The sequence below is a fragment of the Callospermophilus lateralis genome, chromosome 3 (genome assembly GCF_048772815.1).
Source record: "Callospermophilus lateralis isolate mCalLat2 chromosome 3, mCalLat2.hap1, whole genome shotgun sequence".
NCBI classification, from domain to species: Eukaryota; Metazoa; Chordata; class Mammalia; order Rodentia; family Sciuridae; genus Callospermophilus; species Callospermophilus lateralis.
Genome location: NC_135307.1, coordinates 114,837,523 through 114,859,204, shown reverse-complemented (window position 1 = coordinate 114,859,204; position 21,682 = coordinate 114,837,523). Strand labels below are relative to the sequence as shown.

Sequence of the window (21,682 nt, the reverse complement as noted above, 5' to 3'; positions counted from 1 at the left end):
TTCAATCTCAGGAATAATGCCTGGCATTTTTCTTTTCTGTGAATTGTTTCAGATAATGGTTAGAATAAGCAGTTTTGTTGCAGTCACATAAGCTATAGTTAATAAGTTATGGTAGTGTACACACTATTAAAGTCAATAAAGGTGCTATAATACTATTCAGAGGTCAGTCTGTGTGAGTCTTTGTCTTTGGGTATGAAATAAGTTCTTTGAAATATTAAAGCAGTATTATGCTCCAGAAATTACAACTCTAATTCCTATAAAATCTGGATTTTTTCCATGGTACCTGGTAAATGTTCAAGCTTTTTGTGTATAAAATCCAACCTCCTTCACTAACACACAAACCTTACCTTTGTATGAAGATTTTTTGATAGGAAGGGAAGTAGCAGCCCATCACTGCCTCTGTCTTCCACTCTCTTTTGGGGAATCCTAGTGTGAGGATTGAAACTAATATTTATTTAACCATAATGCCCCCCACTCACAACTATTATAACTGTCTTCATAAAACTTTAGGACAATAAAAAGTAGTTCCTCTTAAAGAATAAAGATGTTTGAATATATTTGGAATCAAAAAATTGTCTTCCATTTAGTATGATCCAGAACTATCATCTCGACAATTTGGGGTTGAACTGTCCCGTTTGACCAGTGAAGACCGAACTGTTCCTTTAGTGGTGGAAAAGCTCATAAACTATATTGAAATGCATGGACTTTATACAGAAGGTATTTACCGAAAGTCTGGTTCAACTAATAAAATCAAGGAGCTTCGACAAGGTCTAGATACAGGTAAGATGATTCTCTCCAAATCAAGACTTATTTAAATAAAAATATTTAATCATTTCAAGCTTTTAAAATTTTCTTTATGTATTGATCCTTTGCTTACAGCCAGAAGAATGCAGTCTTTTCCGTGATACTTGTTTGTCATTTTGTGTCTTTCTAAAGAATCTTTGGCTTTATGTAGTTAATTCAGCAAACATATATTGAGTGTATCATTTGTACAAGGCATCCTTAGGTACTAGAAAAAGATTTAATGCGTTTTTAATGTTTAGTGCTTTTCCAGTGCATCTTTCTGCCTTCCTACATTGATGATGTAGTTACTTAAACTGACAGAGATTTGGGCACTGTATAGAGCTGTGGCCTCAGTCCAGGAATATGTGCAAGGGGTTGACTTTGGTTTCATTCTCAACTTCTACTCTCTATCATTATTAGAAAGGTATGGTTCTAGAGAGAGGGGGAGGGGGAGCAGAAAATCCCTTAAGCTCACCCACTTTTAAAAGTGAGACAAAATTCAAATTTCAAAAGTAACAGGGGGGTCCTTAAAACAGAGCAAGCAGCTTAAAATCTTAAAAACTAAGCTGGGGTCCACAACCATTTTGGGGAGCCTTCTGCTGACCTGTAATCACCTCATATCAATGTGGAATCTTCCCATGTCCAGATAGCTACAAATTAAACCAGAGGGAAGTCTCCTTTGTGGGACTTCCTAAGAATCCAACCAGAAAGAACTTCTAGAATGAGCACACCACTGGCCAAAAATCATTGAAACTGCCTCTTGCTCACCCTCACTGTGAACAAGAAGAAAGGGCTAGTGAGGACCTGTGCCACAAACTGCACCTAACCCTGCTCAGCCTGACCCTGGCAAGGGTGGAAAATTTTGCATGGTATTCACTCACTGGGCTTAGACAGCAATGAAGCAGCTTTGGCCCCAAACAGAGGAAAGCAGATTCCCAGGCCCCAACCATTGACACTGGGGAGAGACATCATGGGAAGCCTAGGGATTTCAGGGCTATACCAGAAGGAAGTGTAGCTCCTTTGGAAGGGACTGCACCCAGCCTTAACAGGTGCATAGTCTGACCTATGATCATAATGGGCATGTGAAAGGGCATTGTTTGGATACTTGTGGGGCCTTGCATCAGACTTAGTAAACAGAGGGAATCAGTGCCTGCCATTCACAACCCGGGGCACTGGAAACTAGGACCCAAGTGAACCACCTGAGACCCTTCACTACAGTGCCTCAGAGAGCAGCATCAGTTTTGGGAATATTTCTGAACCACAGAACACCCAGGGAAAACCCACACCCAGAATTCCAGCCACCAGGATCTAACTACCATGAAAAGGATCCTGTAGAGGAAAGCAGGTACACAGTAACCCACAGCAATCAGGGATACTCCAGAGCTTGCATCCTAAACTATAGCACACAATAGATACAGCCAACCCATAATACTACACCTGCTGAGCTGACAAACCAGATGCTGCTGATGAAAGGTTCATAGCAACTAGGGACTTGGCTTCTGTGCTCCTGTAGCTCTGGAGAGTTCCACAGCCAAAAACTGATGGACATTTGCTAAATGTCCAAACCCCAGTGAAATCCAAACCAATATTCACCAGGAGTTTTCTTTGCCTTGACATGGTTTACTACAAACAATGTCGACTTTGATTATAGTAACTCTTTAACTTGAATAATAGTTGTTAACCCAGTAGACAACATTGTACCCTCAACCCAATTTAATGTATTTCATCTACTAATTAGAACATTAATTGGAATAAATCTTTTGTCTTCTTTTCTCTCTCTCTTTTTCCCCTCTCCTTTTTTGCCCATCTTTCTTCCTCCCCCACTGTAGACCTCACTTTAGATTATAGTAATTTTACTAAATTTAACAACAAATATTTTGACCTATTCCATAATTTTATTATAGGTTTACACCTAAATTTCAGAAACTGTGGAGAACAATTGTAACAAGTTTTTATTTCTTATATAATCGAATAGAATAAGGCTTGGCTCTGAAGTGATTATAATATAAATAGGGCTCAGTGTAGTATCTTTTAAATTGGTGTTATTGGGATCAGCAGAGGTCACACACTACTTTAAATATCATTATATGGATGTTTACTCAATCCAGGGCTCTTAAGAGAAAAAAGCTCACAAAGTAATCCTTCACTTACTATTCCAATAGATAAGTAGACATACAAACAATATGAAAAAGCACTGGAAAAAACCATCCCATACAACCCATAATGCTTCAACAATAGATTTAACTGATACCCAGTAGAGGAAATGTCAGAGAAGAAATTTTTAGAAAGTACGTAGTTAAAATGTTCTATGATTAAAGAGTGGAATTAGAAAATACAGAAAGTAAAAGATCACTTCAATAAAGAGAGATTCTGAAAAGGTATCAATCCAAAATTCTGGAAATGAAAAGATAAATAAACCAAATAAATAATTCAATGGAAAGCATCACCAATGAATTAGGCCAGTTTGAAGATAGAATTTTAGGCCTCAAATCTAAAGAATATACTCTTGAAAATAAAGTCGATCATTAAGAAAAGATATTAAAGAGATAATGAACAGAGTATTTAAGAAATCTGGGATAATATTAAAAGGCCAAATTTAAGGTTCATTTTGATGAAAGCTCTGAATTACAAGCTAAAAGAAAACAGTCTTTTCAGTGAACTAATATCAAAAGATTTGCTAATCCTTAAAAATGGAATGGAAATTCAAATACAAGAGGTATGCAGGACTCCAGATATACAAAATTGCAGTAGATCCAGTCCAAGACATATTATAATGAAAATGCCTAATGTACAGAACTTTAAAAGCTGCAAAAGCAAAATGACTGGTCACATTTAGAGGTAAACCAAATCCAGATTTCAACTGATTTCTCAACGCAGACCCTAAAAGCCAGGAGGGCTTGGAATAAAACATACCAAGCTCTGGAAGAAAAAAAAAAAAGCCAACCAAGAATACTATATCCCAACAAAATTAAGCTTCAGAATTGAAGATAAAATTAAAAATTCCATTATAACAATAGAAGCTAAGAGAATTCCCAACTAGAAAGCCTATACTACAAAACATCATCAATAAAATATTTACAAAGAATAAATGAAAACCAACATAGGGAAGAATTAAAGGAGAATCAAGTCTAGTTTGAACATTAAAAATTAAATGGCAGTAAATAAAAATTATCTCTCAATAATAATATGAAATGTAAATGTTCTAAACTCTTAATCAAAAAACACAGGTTGGCAGATTTGATTTAAAAAAAAAAAACAACAATATGCAGTCTTCAAGAAACTTGCCTTACAGGCAAAGATATACAGAGTCTAAAGGTGAAAGGATGGGAAAAAACATAAAATTCACATGGGACTTATAAAGAAGCAGAGATAGCTATTCTCAGATAAAGTGGACTTAAAGCCAAGATTAATTAGAAGAGAAAAAGAAGGTTACTTCATACTGCTTAAGGGAATTGTACATGAACAAGATATAATTTTCATAAATATTTATGCTCCAAACAACATAGCATCTGTTCAACATAAGTTGAACCCTTCTCAATATTAAGAATGAACTAGACTACAATACAATAATACTAAGTGACGTGTGCATCTCTTACCACTAGGTAGATATCCAAACAAAAACTAAATAATGATGTTAACAAACTAAAAACATACAATTTGGACTTAATAGAACAGGCAAAAATAGATATTTTATCCATCATCTTCTCAGCAGCACATGAACATTTTCTAACATAGACCATATTTTAGGCCACAAGGCAAATGTTAGCAAATACAAAATATATATATATTCCATAATGAAATTAAATTAGAACTCAATGATAAGATAAAAACAGAAACCACTCTAACACCTGTAGACTAAATAATATACCTTCAAATGATGAATAGATAGGGAGAAATAAAAAAATATTTAGAGGTAAATTAAAATAGTGACTCAGAAAAATGAGAAATTATAACCCATCTGATTCAAATGTATAATATGCCAAGATCATTGTACTGTCATGTTTAACTAATTAAAACAAATAAAAAATTAAAATAGTGATATAACATCAAAATGTCTGGGACACTGTGAGGGTGATTCTAAGAGAAAAGTTCATAGCATGGAGCTTCATACATTAAAAGAATAGAAAGATAGCAAATAACCTAACATTAAATCTAAAGACCCTAGAAAAAGAAGAATAAACCAACATCAAAATCAGCAGAAAAAAAAAATCAGCAGAAGACAGGAAATAAATAAAATCAGAGCCCAAATCAATGAAATTGAGATCAACAAAACAAAGAGTTGGGTTTTGAACAAAATTGATAAACCCTTAGCCAAACTAAGCAAAAGAAAGAAGCGGCGGGGGAACCTCAAATTATCAAAGTCTGAGATGAAAAAGGAAATATCACCGTGCAAATCCAGAGGATCTTCAGAAACTATTTTGAAAATTTATTTTCTAGTAAGCCAGAAAAATTTTAAAAATATTGACAGATTCCTTAAAGACATGATACCCAAATTGAACCATAAAGATATATTAAACTTAGACCAGTATCAAGCAGTGAAATTGAAGAAGCTATCAAAATTGTTCCAGCAAAGACAAGCCAAAGATCAGGTGGATTCTCAGCCAAGCTCTATCAAATCTTTAAAGAAGAACTAATACGGGGCTGGGGATGTGGCTCAAGTGGTAGCGCGCTCGCCTGGCATGCGTGCGGCCCGGGTTCGATTCTCAGCACCACGTACAAACAAAGATGTTGTGTCCGCCGATAACTAAAAAAAAAAAAAAATAAATAAATATTAAAAAATTCTCTCTCTCTCTCTCTCTCTCTCTCTCCCCCCCACACACACTCTCTCTTTAAAAAAAAAAAAAAAAAAAAAAAAAAAGAAGAACTAATACCAAACCTTCTCAAAGTATTCCATGAAATAGTAAAAGGGAGAACACTGCCAAACTCACTCCAGGAAGCCGGTATTACCCAAATACTAAAACCAGACAAAGACATATCAAGGAAAGAAAACTTCTGACCAATATCCTTGATGAACATAGTTGCAAAAATTCTTAATAAAATACTGGAAAATTGCACACAAAAATACATTTAAAAGATAGTATACCATAATGAAGTGAGTTTCATCCCAGGGGTATAAGGTTGGTTCAACATGTGGAAATCCATAAAAGTAATTCATCACATAAATAGACTTGAAGATAAGAATCACATGATTATCTTGATAGATGCAGGGAAAAGTATTTGACAAAGTCCAGCACCCATTCATGTTTAAAACACTAGAAAAACTAGGGGTAGAATGAACTTACCTTAACATTGTAAAGGCTATATATGGCAAACCCAAGGCCAACATCATTCTGAATGGAGAAAAACTGAAAGCATTTTCTATAAAAACACAAACAATACAAGAATGCCTACTTTCACCACTACAGTTTAGCATAGAGAGTTCTTGAAACTCTAGCCAGAGCAATCTCACAAGAGAAGGAAATAAAGGGATATGAATAGAAAAAGAAAAGCTCTGATTATCTCTGTTTGCTGAGACCATGAAGACCCTAAAACCTCCACCAGATGATCTCTAAAGCTCATTAATAATTCAATAAGGTAGTAGGATACAAGATCAATACTGATAAATCAATCACATTCCTATAATCCAATGATGAATCTGCATGAAAAAGAAATTAGGAAAACTGTCCCATTCACATAGCCTGAAAAAATATGAAATTCTTGGGAATCCATTTAACAAAAGAGGTGAAGGATCTCTACCAAAAAAACTATAAAACACTAAAAAAAAGAAATTGGAGAAAACCTTAGAAAATGGAAAGTTTTTCCGTGTTCTTGGATATGCTGTGGAAAGCAGTACGGAGATTCCTCAAAAAAAATAGGAATGGAACCACCATTTGACCAAACTATCCCCCACTCTTTGTTATACATCCAAAAGAATTAAAATCGGCATACACATTTAAAGAAGAACTTTAGCCACATCAATGTTTGTAGCAGCTCAATTCACAAAGCCAAGCTATGGAGCCAACCTAGGTGCCCATCCACAGATGAATGGACAAAGAAACGTAATATATATACACAGTGAAGCATTACTCAGCCATAAAGAAGAATGATTTTATGGCATTTGCCAGTAAATGGATGGAATTGGAGACTGTCATGCTAAGTGAAATAAGCCAGTCCCCAAAAGTCAAAGGTCGAATGTTTTCTCTTGTATGTGGGAGCTAATCCAAAATGAGGGCAAATTAGAAAAGGAACAGAAGAAATGTCAGTGGAGTAGACAAGGGGGAATGAAGGGAACGAAGGAAGATAGAGAAAGACAGTGGAGTGAATCTGACTTCAATTTCCTATGCAGAGATATGAATATACCACAGTGAATCTCAGCACCATGTACATCCACTAGACACTAATTAAAAACTTTAATTAATAGTGGAAAGATCAGAAGAGGGAAGGAAATGGGGTGGGAGGAGGGAAGGGAAAGGAAACCTACTGTAGACTGAATTAGAACAAATTATATTCCATGCTTTTGTAATTATGTCAAAATGAATTCTGTTATATATAACTAAAAAGAACCATTTTTTTAAAAAAAAAAAAGGGAAAGGAATGGTTCTTTTTTAACTGAACTGAGGAACAAAACTTGTCTTTATGTGGTAAGGAACCTACCTATTCACAGTTCTGTTTCTTAGGAAGATATGAGGGAAAAATAGTATGAAGATAACAGAAAATGCCTGTTAAGACTCAACCAAGAGGTTGTGCCTCCAGAGACTTAAGTCTGCTCTACTTTACAGGCAATTGTAATTTGTGTGTCTTGTAACTCAGAGCAGCACAAATCAAAGTCATTCATCCTGTATCCTTCTAATCATCTGTCTATATAACCTTAGGAAATTTATAAATGAAGAATGAAGGCATTTTCTTTATATTTCCTAAGCTTATTTATTACTGCTTTCTCATGTCTAAGAATGACAAAGTCAGCCTTGCTTTTTAAAAAAGCAAGGCTTTTTTTCTTCAGTATTCTAATGCACTGCTATTCAGTCATGCCCATGGACCAGACCACAAGGGAATAGATATAAAAATTGAGAGCAACTATTTCTAAAACATTTGTAGTATTCTAACAATGCTTTTACTTTGGCATCAAAACAACCCTGATCTTTTATTTTATACATTTATGTTCACAATATACTTGGAAAACTAACTCTTCCTTCACCACAGAAGCATTGTTCCAAAGCATGGAATTAAATTGTAGAACACATTGGTCAATTTGATTAAGAAACATGAAGATTTCTTTTAGTGATCATAGATTCTAAAGTGAATTATTTAAACCTTTTTGCATGTTTCAGCTTTGTTATCTAATAATTCTTGTCTCTAAATAGATGCTGAGAGTGTAAACCTAGATGACTATAACATACATGTCATTGCAAGTGTATTCAAACAGTGGCTTCGTGATTTGCCCAATCCCCTTATGACTTTTGAACTCTATGAGGAATTTCTTCGAGCTATGGGTAAGCACAAGCTTTTGGGTTTGAGGGAAGTCCAATAATTGAGAAAGGAATGCCATGTTTAGCATAGATTAAACCATCCTCTAGTGCTTTAGTCCTTAAAGAATCAAAAGTGTGCTTTTGATTGTCAATATGAAACTGCCAGTATACTATCAATTGTTCAAATGTTCACTTTGTACAGACAGTACACTTTAATTCCCACGAAGAGACTAAAAGACTAGGGTTAGAAAATATTGAAAGATTCAATAGGAGATTTAAGGGTGGACTTAGATTCATTTAAATTGTGTATCTAGGCAGGAACTGTGTGAAGAGCTGGCTGGGTGTTTTATGCCAAGTCTAACCAGTTTTGGAGTTTGCTTTCTCAATGCTGTAGGATATTAAGATATTTAGACCTTGAGGATATATAAATTATATGACACTCGGTTTATTTTAATGAAAAATATGCTGCAAAGTAGTTGAAAAACTGGAGCATTGCCCCTTGCTATATAGAGAATTGCTAGGGTATAGATAGATTAAAACTCGGATTGCTTATAAAACTCAAATATAGATAGTCAAGGAATAACTGAGTTTCTCTTCTGCCATATAGGTGCAACCACCTCTTCCAGAACTCTAGTATAGTGTCGGTTCAAGAGGAAGATGTAGCATATAAGAGGGGATAGTCAATGTTATTTACTGTACTTAACTGTTTTTAGGCCTTCAGGAGAGGAAGGAGACAATTCGAGGTGTGTACTCCGTGATTGACCAGCTCTCCCGAACTCATCTCAATACACTGGAACGCCTCATCTTTCATCTAGTCAGGTAACCTCAAGAGCAAGGAATTTTTTAATAGTTTCTCTTGGATTCTTTGTAAGTAAATGAAGAACTTCTTCATTTGGAAGATGGATATGCATATGTGTATTTGCATATATACTTACATATAACATATATATATATATATATATATATATAATTTTTTCCTTCTACTTATAAAGTCAGTCCCTCAAATGGGTGTTAGGATTCCTTAGAATAGAAATCCTCAGTTGAGCTGGACTGCATGGCAGCTGCCTCTCTGCCCTTATTTGAGCGATGTAGCAGCTCTGGACTCATGGTTGCATTATATAACTCAGCCTCTTATCTCACTCCTAAACTAGAAAGAATATATATCTGTTGACATAACGTAATTCATAGAAGGTGGCCCATGCCTGTAATCCCAGCGACTCTGAAGGCTGAGGCAGGAAGATCATGAGTTCAAAGCCAGCCTCAGCAGATTAGGGAGGCTCTTAGCAACTGAGTGAGACCCCGCTTCTAAATAAAATATAAAATAGGACTGGGAATGTGGCTCAGAGTGGTTCAATCCCTGATACCAAAAAAAAAAGGTTGACTGACTGAAGAGGCTTCAGAAGTTGTCTTTCTTGTCCTATGTGTAAATATCAGCAGTAACTGGAAAGGAAGCCATCTTTTTTTCTGGTTAAATATCTTATGTTACTATCTTAAAGCCTCTGCCCCACATCTTCAGAGAGGCTCATCTATTGATATCGACATTGAGCCACAAATTTCTCTTAGTAGGCTATTTGCTGACCTAGAATGTTTGAAAGAACAGAGTGAAATTATATGTTTCCAGAGGTAAAGGAACAGCTCTGGGAAAAGCCTACAGTGACTCCCTTAAACTGATGTTATCCTTCTAGTACTGTGATTGCCATTATACTGTCTTCTTTTTCTCATCTCTTCTGCCTACTTCCCCTGCTCTTTATCCCTCTTTCACTCATTTTTGTTTGATTTTGTTCCTTAGGATTGCCCTACAGGAAGAAACTAATCGAATGTCTGCTAATGCTTTGGCCATTGTGTTTGCACCCTGCATTCTCCGCTGCCCTGACACCACTGACCCACTACAAAGCGTGCAGGACATCAGTAAGACTACCACGTAAGGCCAGCCATGATCACCTCTGCAAGACCTTAGGGACTTCTGACTCAGTTGGTGTTGTCACTATCCAAATATCAAACGGTGTATGATTTCATAGGTTCATGTATGTTTAAGAAGATTACTGGACACTACTGGATGGGTTTTTTTTTTTTTTTAAGGAAGTTAGATAGGTATTTTTTTTTACTTTATTATCTTTTATGTGGTGCTGCGGATCAAACCAGTGCCTCACATGTGCTAGACACTGAGCCACAACCCCAGCCCACTACTGGATATTCTTATACTAAGAATATATACTTTTAAATTTATTTCAACTGAGCATTATCAGTTTTAAAGGATCTTATATTTTTAATTTGGCATTTAAAACTGCTTGTAGTTTCCAAATACATTTTCAAATTCCATCTTATCAAACTGTACACTTTGTATCTTTCTGTAATCTAGTCTTACTATAGTCTTATGGCTCCAAATCCCTTTGGTTTTAGTACTTCAGTATTCCTATATTTCACCTTAACTTTTTCTTGGGTTATATTTATGTGCTATTCTTTTAAACCTTGACTGCAAAACTAACTTTTAAGAAAGAAATACCAGTGCTTAAATCCCATCCCCAAAGAGTATGATGGTTTGGAATATAGATTGGCCATTGGGATTTATAGTTATTCCTTAGGTATTTTCTAAAGTGTAGCCAAATTGTGAGCCACTGTTCTATACCTTGTCTCTGAGCTAATGAAGTAAGAGATATTGATTTTTTTTTAATCCTATGACTATGTACTACCCTTATCTGAAAAAAAGTCTGTTGATGCTATACTTTATTTACTTCTGCTCTTAAGAGTTTTCTCTCTTTCCTCCTATTTCAGCTGTGTGGAGCTGATTGTTGTGGAACAGATGAATAAATATAAGGCTCGTCTTAAAGATATCAGTAGCTTGGAATTTGCTGAGAACAAGGCAAAGACTAGGCTGTCACTGATTCGTAGATCAATGGTAAGATGCAAGATATGAAGACACAAGGGAAAAATGGGAGTCTTTCTGGGATTTTAAGTGTGCATTTGTGAAGTAAATAGGGATTATTCTCCAAAGCTTATTCATAATGAAGAATTTTTTTTTAAAATCACCAAAATCTGTGGGTGCTATGGATGCCTGATATTTGATCTGTTAACTCGTTTTAGTTATATGTATAGAATATGTGTGATTAAATGTGCAGAATTTTTTAAATCAAGGATTTGGATAAAATGTTGGTGGCTTAATAATTTCCCCTGTTTACTTTTCTTGTCCTTTCTATGAAAACCCGATCCTAACTTTTTTCTCTACTTCTTCCACCATCTGTTCCTATAACTTCAATCATGTCACTTTTGGTGGTCCTGCCAAAACTCCTGGGAGTAGAGACCTCAATCGTTTGCAACAGGATTTGAACAAAAACATTGAATAGATTTCCATATGAGTCTGCTATTATCAAATAAAGATTTCTTTGATGAATTATTGTTAGGTTAAGCCTAATAAATGGTAATTTATTTCCTTCATTTACCCACTTATGTATTTAATACCTTGTATTGTAACCAGTGAGATATATTTAATTATCACTAACAATTAATAGGATCTGAGTAACCGGAAAACAACTGCTGCATTCATGTTTAATTATTACCCATTTGTTACTCTCCTGACTGTAAAATTGTAGTGATGAATAACCACTTCAGATCCCCAGTAAATCTCTAGGCTTCCCCATCATCTTCATAGTTAGATTGGCACTAAATTTATTAAACTACCTACCACAGAATAAGTGCTCAACAAAGGTCTTCTCTAAAAACAAACATAAGTATAGCCTTTTCCCAGGCAGTAAAGACATTAAATAAAATTCCTCATTGGATACTGTCTAAACCTTTTCCCCAGAAACTGAAAACAGAAATGCTATTTCAAAGCAAAACTTTTTTTGTATTATGAATTTTCAGGAACTCGGTGCCAAGAGGCCCAGTCTAGTAGCACCCACATTGCCAATCCAGCAGAAGATGGAGATATTCAGTTCTTTGAAATATTAACCTTCTCTTTTAATGGGGCAATGACATGTACATTCTAACCTTCTGCTTTCCTTTTCATGCCCTTCCTAATCCAGAAACCTGTACTAATTGCAGTTAGATTTATGAGCATTACCCGCAGTTCAGTCTCGGTATGTATTAATATTACAATGTGTCACAGCCACTTCACATTATTGTCTCTCATTCATCCAGGAATTGTTCTACTCTGTCTATCATTCATAACTGTCTATCCTCCATGTTCAACTCCAATTCAGGTCCCACTTTTTGACTAGCCATCACTTCCTTTTCTCTTAATCTCTTTCTTTAGAGCCTTTGTTTTCCTTTCTCTGTATTATCGAACAGTGTTGACTAAAATATGTTGTTTTTTCCTCTTTTTTAGATAAGCCTCCTTTTGAGTTTCTTCTTTGATTGAATCATTAAAAGGTGATAGTTGAAAACATTAAAGTATCAAGTTTATTTCTGCTCTGTGAGCAGTTTTCCTAGCAATTCCATCCATTTTATCATTTTAAATAGCTATTACTACTTCCAAAATCTCTCATCATTATTGATGGTTATTTATTCATTCATATCTGTGATCTGGTGATATCATCTCAGATGTATCTATTTGGCATTTATCAGACAGAGCAACAAGTAGAAGTGAATAAATAGATAAGATTAGTTTAGGATTTACTTGCTGGTGTACTTCTTCAATTCCATTGTTTATACAAATGAGTACTGGAGTATTGGGAAACTAAGAACACCAATCTCCATGGAATAATTTCAGAGATGCTCTGCCTGTGTGTAACCATTGTATTGTTGGGAAATAAATACACATCCAATTTGCTTTTTGTCCAGTAACTCCTTTTAATTTTTTGTCAGACTTCTCTTTCTCCACTGGATAATCAATTCCTTAACAGCATCTTGTCACTGTTTGATAATTTTCAAATGCTTCACTCTCATTCTGGTATTTAAAATCAATTCTCTTCATATTAAAATTCAGTCACAGACTTGATTCAATGCTCTTCTCATTTACTTTCAGGACAGACTAGACCTTAGTCTGGGGCTTAAAACTTTGTCCTTTATCTTTCTTGTCAACACTACGATTATTATCTTGTCAACACTACTACTTGTTATCAGTAGGCTAAATGAAGATGAGTGGTACCTCCAGTTTACTGATTGTGAGCTCATTCTTATCGTATGTCTGTAGCAATTTCTTTTTTTTTATTGGTTAGTCAAAACATTACAAAACTCTTGACATATCATATTTCATACATTTGATTCAAGTGGGTTATGAACTCCCATTTTTACCCCAAATACAGATTGCAGAATCACATCAATTACACATCCACATTTTTACATAATGCCATATTAGTAACTGTTGTATTCTGCTACCTTTCCTATCCTCTACTATCCCCCCTCCCCTCTCATCTTCTCTCTCTACCCCATCTGTTGTAATTTAATTCTTTCTCTTGTTTTTTTTTCCCTTCCCCCTCAAATTCTCTTATATGTAATTTTGTATATCAATGAGGGTCTCCTTCCATTTCCATGCAATTTCTCTTTTCTCTCCCTTTCCCTCCCACCTCATGTCTCTGTTTAAAGTTGGTCTTTTCCTCCTGCTCTTCCTCCCTGCTCTGTTCTTAGTTGTTCTCATTATATCAAAGAAGACATTTGGCATTTGTTTTTTAGGGATTGGCTAGCTTCACTTAGCATAATCTGCCCTAATGCCATCCATTTCCCTGCAAATTCCATGATTTTGTCATTTTTTAGTGCTGCGTAATACTCCATTGTGTATAAATGCCACATTTTTTTTTATCCATTCATCTATTGAAGGGCATCTGGGTTGGTTCCACAGTCTAGCTATTGTGAATTGTGCTGCTATGAACATCGATGTGGCAGTATCCCTGTAGTACGCTCTTTTAAGGTCTTCAGGGAATAGTCCGAGAAGGGCAATAGCTGGGTCAAATGGTGGATCCATTTTCAGCTTTCCCAGGAATCTCCATACTGCTTTCCAAATTGGCCGCACCAATTTGCAGTCCCACCAGCAATGTACAAGAGTACCCTTTTCCCCACATCCTCTCCAGCACTTGTTGTTGTTTGCCTTCATAATGGCTGCTAATCTTACTGGAGTGAGATGGTATCTTAGGGTGGTTTTGATTTGCATTTCTCTGACTGCTAGAAATGGTGAGCATTTTTTCATGTACTTATTGATTGATTGATTGTCATCCCCTGAAAAGTGTCTGTTCAGGTCTTTGGCCCATTTGTTGATTGGGTTATTTGTTATCTTATTGTTTAACTTTTTGAGTTCTTTGTATACTCTGGATATTAGGGCTCTATCTGAAGTGTGAGGAGTAAAAATTTGTTCCCATGATTAGGCTCCCTATTTACCTCTCTTATTGTTTCTCTTGCTGAGAAAAAACTTTTTAGTTTGAGTAAGTCCCATTTGTTGATTCTAGTTATTAACTCTTATGCTATGGGTGTCCTATTAAGGAATTTGGAGCCCAATCCCACAATATGTAGATCAGAGCCAACGTTTTCTTCTGTCAGGCGCAGAGTCTCTGATTTGATATCAAGCTCTTTGATCCATTTTGAGTTAACTTTTGTGCATGGCGAGAGAAAGGGATTCAGTTTCATTTTGTTGCATATGGATTTCCAGTTTTCCCAGCACCATTTTTTGAAGATACTATCCTTCCTCCACTGCATGCTTTTAGCCCCTTTATCAAATATAAGAAAGTTGTAATTTTGTAGATTGGTCTCTATGTCCTCTATTCTGTACCATTGGTCCACCTGCCTGTTTTGGTACCAGTACCATACTGTTTTTGTTACTATTGCTCTGTAGTACAGTTTGAAATCTGGTATTGCTATACCTCCTGATTCTCACTTCCTGCTTAGAATTGCTTTTGCTATTCTGGGTCTTTTGTTTTTCCATATGAATTTCATGATTGCTTTATCTGTTTCTACAAGAAATGCCGTTGGGATTTTGATTGGCATTGCATTAAACCTATAGAGAACTTTGGGTAATATCACCATTTTGATGATGTTAGTTCTTTTTATCCATGAACAGGGTATATTTTTCCATCTTCTAAGGTCTTCTTCTATTTCTCTCTTTAGGGTTCTGTAGTTTTCATTGTATAAATCTTTCATCTCTTTTGTTAGGTTGATTCCCAAGTTTTTTTTTTTTTTTTTTTTTTTTTTTTTAGGATATTGTGAATGGGCTGGTTGTCCTCATTTCCATTTCAGAAGATTTGTCGCTGATATACAGGAATGCCTTTGATTTATGCATGTTGATTTTATATCCTGCCACTTTGCTAAATTCACTTATTAGCTCTACTAGTTTCTTTGTAGACCCTTTTGGATCTGTTAGATATATTATCATATCATCTGCATATAGTGATAATTTAAGTTCTTCTTTTCCTATTTTTATGCCTTTAATTTCTTTTGTCTGTCTAATTGCTCTGGCTAGTATTTTGAGGACTAAATTGAATAGAAGTGGTGAGAGAGGGCATCCCTGTCTTGTTCCAGATTTTAGAGGGAATGCCTTCAGTTTTTCTCCATTCAGAATGATGCTAGCCTGGGGCTTAGCATATATAGCTTTTACAATGTTGAGGTAAGTTCCTGTTATCCCTAGTTTTTCTAGCGTTTTGAACATAAAGGAATGCTGAACTTTGTCAAATGCTTTTTCTGCATCTATCGAGATGATCATGTGGTTCTTATGGTTAAGTCTATTGATGTGGTGAATAACATTTATTGATTTCCATATATTGAACCAGCCTTGCATCCCGGGGGTGAATCCTACTTGATCATGGTTCACAATTTTTTTGATATGCTTTTGTATTCGATTCGCCAGGATTTTATTGAGGATTTTTGCATCAAAGTTCATTAGAGATATTGGTCTGTAGTTTTCTTTCTTTGAAGTGTCTTTGTCTGGTTTCGGAATCAGGGTGATGTTGGCCTCATAGAATGAATTTGGAAGAGCTCCTTCTTTTTCTATTTCTTGAAATAACTTGAAAAGTATTGGTATTAATTCTTCTTTGAAGGTTTTGTAAAACTCTGCTGTATATCCATCCGGTCCAGGGCTTTTCTTGGTTGGCAGTCTTTTGATGGCTTCTTCTATTTCCTCCTTTGTTATTGGTCTGTTTAAATTGTGTGTATCTTCCTGACTCAATCTGGGCAAATCATATGACTTAAGAAATTTATGGATTTCTTCGCTATCTTCTGTTTTATTGGAATATAGGGTTTCAAAATAATTTCTAATTATCTTCTGTATTTCTGTAGTGTCCGTTGTGATATTGCCTTTTTCATTCTGTATGTTAGTAATTTGAGCTGTCTCTCTTCTTCTCTTCGTTAGCATGGCTAAGGGTCTGTTGATCTTATTTATTTTTTCAAAGAGCCAACTTTTTATTTTATCAATTTTTTCATTGTTTTTTTTTTTTGTTTCAATTTCGTTGATTTTTGCTCTGATTTTAATTATTTCTTGCCTTCTACTACATTTGCTGTTGTTTTGCTCTTCCTTTTCTAGGGTTTTGAGATGAAGTGTGAGTTCATTTATTTGTTGGTTTTTCCTTTTTTTGAGGAATGAACTCCCGGAAATGAATTTCCCTCTTAAAACTGCTTTCATTGTGTCCCATAGATTTCGATATGTTGTGTCTATATTTTCATTCATCTCCAAGAATTTTTTGATTTCCTCCTTTATGTCTTCTGTAACCCATTGATCATTCAGTAACATATTGTTCATTTTCCAGGTGATGCAGGATTTTTCCTTCCTTCTTTTATCATTGATTTCCAGTTTCATTCCATTATGATCAGATAAGATGCATGGTATTATCTCTACACCTTTATATTTACTAAGACCTTTATATTTACTAAGAGTTGCCCTATGGCATAATATATGGTCTATCTTTGAGAAGGATCCATGTGCTGCTGAGAAGAACATGTATCCACTTGATGATGGTTGATATATTCTATATATGTCGGTTAAGTGTAGGTTATTGATTGTGTTATTGAGTTCTATAGTTTCTTTATTCAGCTTTTGTCTGGAGGATCTGTCCAATGGCAAGAGTGGTGTGTTGAAGTCACCCATAATTATTGTGTTGTGGTCTTTTTGACTCTTGAACTTGAGGAGAGTTTGTTTTATGAACGTTGCAGCACCATTGTTTGGTGCATACATATTGATAATTGTTATGTCTTGTTGGTGGATGGTTCCTTTTAACAGTATATAGTGTCCTTCTTTATTCCTTTTGATTAACTTAGGTTTGAAGTTGATTTTATTCGATATGAGTATGGCCACTCCTGCTTGCTTCCGAGGACCATGTGAGTGGTATGATTTTTCCCAACCTTTCACCTTCAGTCTGTGTGTGTCTTTTCCTATCATATGAGTCTCCTGAAGGCAGCATATTGTTGGATTTGTTTTTTTAATCCAGGTTATTAGCCTATGTCTCTTAATTGGTGAATTTAAGCCATTAACGTTTAAGGTTACTATTGAAATATGATTAGTACTACCCGTCATGCTTGTTTATTTATTTATTTTAATATGGCTAGTTTTTCCTTTTTGGTTATTTTTTTTTCCCTTTACTGAGTTACCTCCCACTGTTAGTTTTGGGTGCTGTTTTTCAATTCCTCCTCTTGTAGTGTTTTCCTCAAGATGCCTTGCAGTGCTGGTTTTCTGGCTGCGAATTCTTTTAACTTTTGTGTATCATGAAATATTTTAATTTCATTGTCAAATCTGAAGCTTAATTTTGCTGGATACAGTATTCTTGGTTGGAATCCATTATTTTTTAGCGTTTGAAATACGTTGTTCCAGGATCTTCTCGCTTTCAATGTCTGTGATGAAAAATCAGCCATTAACCTAATTGGTTTACCCCTGAATGTAATCTGCCTCCTTTCTCTCTTAGCTTTTAATATTCTCTCCTTGTTCTGTATGTTGGATATCTTCATAATTATGTGTCTTGGAGTTGGTCTATTACAGTTTTGAATGTTTGGGGTCCTGTAGGCTTCCAGGATTTGGCAATCCATTCCATCTTTTATATCTGGGAAGTTTTCTAGGATTATTTCATTCAATAGATTGTTCATTCCTTTGGTTTGACCCTCTATGCCTTCTTCTATCCCAGTGACTCTCAGGTTTGGTTTTTTTATGACATCCCATATTTCTTGGATAGATTGCTCGTGTATTTTAAGCATCCTTTCTGTGTTGACTATATTCTTTTCAAGTTGATAAACTTTGTCTTCATTATCTGATGTTCTGGCTTCTACTTGATCTAGTCTATTTGTAATATTCTCGTTTGAGTTTTTAATTTGGTTTATGGTTTCCTGTATTTCTAGGATTACTGTTTGATTTTTTTAAAAATCTCTATTTCCTGGTAGAGCTCGTTCTTTGCCATTTGAATTTGCTTATTTAATTCGTTTTCAAAATATACTTTCATTGTTTGAACTTGCTGTCTAAAGTCTTCTCTAAGATTCCGTTCCATCTGAGTTAGGTATGCCTTGAGTTCTTTCTCTGTCCATTTTTCTGATGCCTCTAGGTTCTCCTGTGTATTTAAGTTGTCCTGCATTGTTTGTACTCCTTTTTTCCATTGTTTTTTCATGGTGCTCAAGTTACTTTCCAACTCTGTTTGACTGCTGTGTTTCTGTTTTCTCCTTTAAATTTGTTTTTGGTTTTTATAGTTCCACTATCTCTCCTTTGTGTTAGGAGACAATGTTTAGAGATGTTGGATTTAATTGTGATTTAAGGTAAATTCATTAGTTTCATTAAAGGCCTTCAGATTTTGATGGCATATAGAGAATTGAGGTTTGGACTTAGGATTTTATGTTAAGGTCGGGCGATTTGATGGTATGGAGGTTAGTATATGTTAGCTTCTTTGGGGGGTTGATCAAATGCAGGCGGATATTAATAAGAGAATAGACAGAAGTACTTGGGGGTAGTTAAGGGCTTAGGCGGACTATAGACCAATTCGTAGTATTTATCTATTTTCATTTAGTAAGTTATGTAATCTGGGTGTTCATGCGTAAGAGGAAAGATGGGGAAAAGGTAAGGACGCAAACCAAGAAAGAGAGAGGGAGAGAAGAAAGAAAGAGAAAAGAATAGAAAAGAAAAGAATTGATAAAAAAAATAATAAAATGCAGTAAAATAAAAATTACAGTTGAAAAAATAATTAACAAAAAAAATTTTAAATTAAAAAATTAAAGAATTTTAAAAAATGAGAAAAGAAAAAAAAAAGGGCACTGTTGGGCTTCTATTTTCTTCGCTTCCAGTAGGTGGTGCTGTGCCTTCCGGGCCAAGATTTTACCCTCTGGCTATAGGGTACAGTCCGTGTGAGGCCGCTCCCTCCTCCCCACCCTGGTGTCTCTCAAAAACCTGTTAGCTTAGGTTTATTCCTGGCCTCTCGTCCCCTGGCTTCTCCTGTTAGCCAGGCCTTCCCCAGTGTGATGCCTCTTGGCAGTTCAAACTGTACTCTGGGCCTGCAGTTTGCTGGGTGTGGAGGGTGGCTATTGGGAACCGGTACCTTATTGTTTTGATTTTTTTCGGCTTGCCCCTCCCCCAGAGCTGGCAAGACAGGTTTCGTTTTCGCCGCTGATGGGAGGGGGAGTTGGAGGTCAGGTGCCTTCTCCTTTCCCCACGTCTCTATGCAGGCTCGTTCTGATAATCCCTCCCCCGGAAAGCTGGGGAGAGATTTTATTCAAAGCTGTATGGGAGAGGGGTTAAATTACACACACCTGTTTTATTGTTGCAATCTGTCGGAAACTGGCGATGGTGACGTCAGCTCTCCAAGATGGTGGCCGCTGGCTTCCTTGGTGGACTGTCCAGTGTGGGGGATAGAACTGGACCACTTCCTTCCCCCTCTCAAACCCCAAACTCAGCCCGGAGCTCAGTGAGGGCACAGCCAGCAGGACTCCACAGAATCCGCAGCGCCGTTTCTCTCTGCTTGTTGGCCACTTCTCGGCGCGCCCCCGCCGTCTGTAGCCGTGGGGCGGGCCGGCAGGTCAGGCTGCGGATCAGTCAGCCTGGATCTCCGGTCGCACAGTTCGCTCGCATTTGAGACCCAGTAACTGGTCCTCGGTGATGGAAATCCTTCCTCTAGGTTTCGGTGCACCCCAATTTTCCTGGAAATTCCTAACAAGATAGCTTTTGGTCGTTCTAACTCGTTATTCACCTGCGCAGTGACGCTGTACACGGGGGTGATGCACTCTATTCGCGGCCATCTTCCTTATTTCTATTTGTAGCAATTTCCTGTCCCCTTAAGATTTGTTTACATCTTCTGGCTAAATCCTGACTGATTGCATTGATACATTGATGTGGAAAACTATAAAACTCCCAGGGCAGTTTTCCAAAATTCTACTAGTTGTTTAAAATCTTAAAATTTTACCACTGATATCAAATGTAATTATTTATTTCATTTGAAATAGGTTCCCTTCATAACATTTCAAAAAAATGTGTACCACATTCCCTTTATTAATTATTCTAAGAATTGTTTTGTGAGTAAAGCAGATAGTTCATCTTACAATTCAGACAATTATGGAAATACTCTTTCTTGAGATAACCCTCAGTATATAGCAGAGTATATAGTATATTATAAAATACATACTTCCATTTTGTCATATGGAAAATAAAAAGTAGCAAACTCAACAGTATTGGATTATTAAAATTAGTTTATACTACATATAAACTAATGGCAACATGACATGAAACTGAGTTTTTTAATTCAGTGCATGATAGCAAAGAATATGATGATGACTAGTATATCTTGGTACCATTGCCTTGATTCATGTATTGATGCCAATAGAATTTTTTTTTAATCCACAATTGCTTTTATCTAATTAGTGCAAATCTCAACAAGTGGAAGGGAAAAATAGCATCTCAGTATCATTATGTAATAGTCTGTATATTGCAGATTTTTAACATGATCTTGGGGATACCCCTACTCCTTTTGGGGAACCCTACATTATATTTTGAGATCCACTGTATTGCAGTACATGTAATATTGATGGCTTACCTATACTGTAGAGAATTTTTTGATGAGGATACACACAAACACATACTATTTGTTTAAAGTGTTTACCAACCCTTATCAGTGAGCAGTAACTATACGAATTGAGATGATTTTTTAACATCCTGGATACCTCATTATAGTAACCGTACAGAACAACCAGTCTTTTTTAAAATTTTACTTTATTTTTAGTTGTAGGTGGATATAATATCTTTATTTTATTTATTTATTTTTATGTGGTCCTAAAGATCGAACCCAGTGCCTCACACATGTGAGGCAAGTGCTCTACCACTGAGCCAACAACCCCAGCCCCACAACCAGTCTTTTTAAAAAGATCATGGATAAAGTACTTCTTACTACCAGAATTATGACTTAAAATATTAAACTAAAGAATTCGATATTTAAAAAAAAAATTCTTACTAGAAAACCAGACTCCTCAGGAAGTAGTCTAATAATTCACCTTGGTTATTCTGGGTAAAATTTCTTTGTTAGGATTCTTAGATTTGTGCTTCAGCTAGTTATGTACAGTTCTGTGCACAACATACATGGTTCCTC

The 21,682-nt window shown here is 35.9% G+C and overlaps 1 protein-coding gene across 1 annotated transcript in view; it reads left to right on the top strand.

The window, feature by feature from the left end:
- The window catches only part of Myo9a (myosin IXA), a 263,115-nt gene that overhangs the window by 220,417 nt on the left and 21,016 nt on the right, over positions 1-21,682 (top strand). Inside the window, exons 36-40 of the mRNA XM_076851030.2 lie at positions 588-780; positions 8,124-8,252; positions 8,942-9,047; positions 10,018-10,149; positions 11,001-11,124. Of these exons, the coding sequence (XP_076707145.2) occupies positions 588-780; positions 8,124-8,252; positions 8,942-9,047; positions 10,018-10,149; positions 11,001-11,124 (684 nt within the window). The remainder of the gene's footprint in view (positions 1-587; positions 781-8,123; positions 8,253-8,941; positions 9,048-10,017; positions 10,150-11,000; positions 11,125-21,682) is intronic.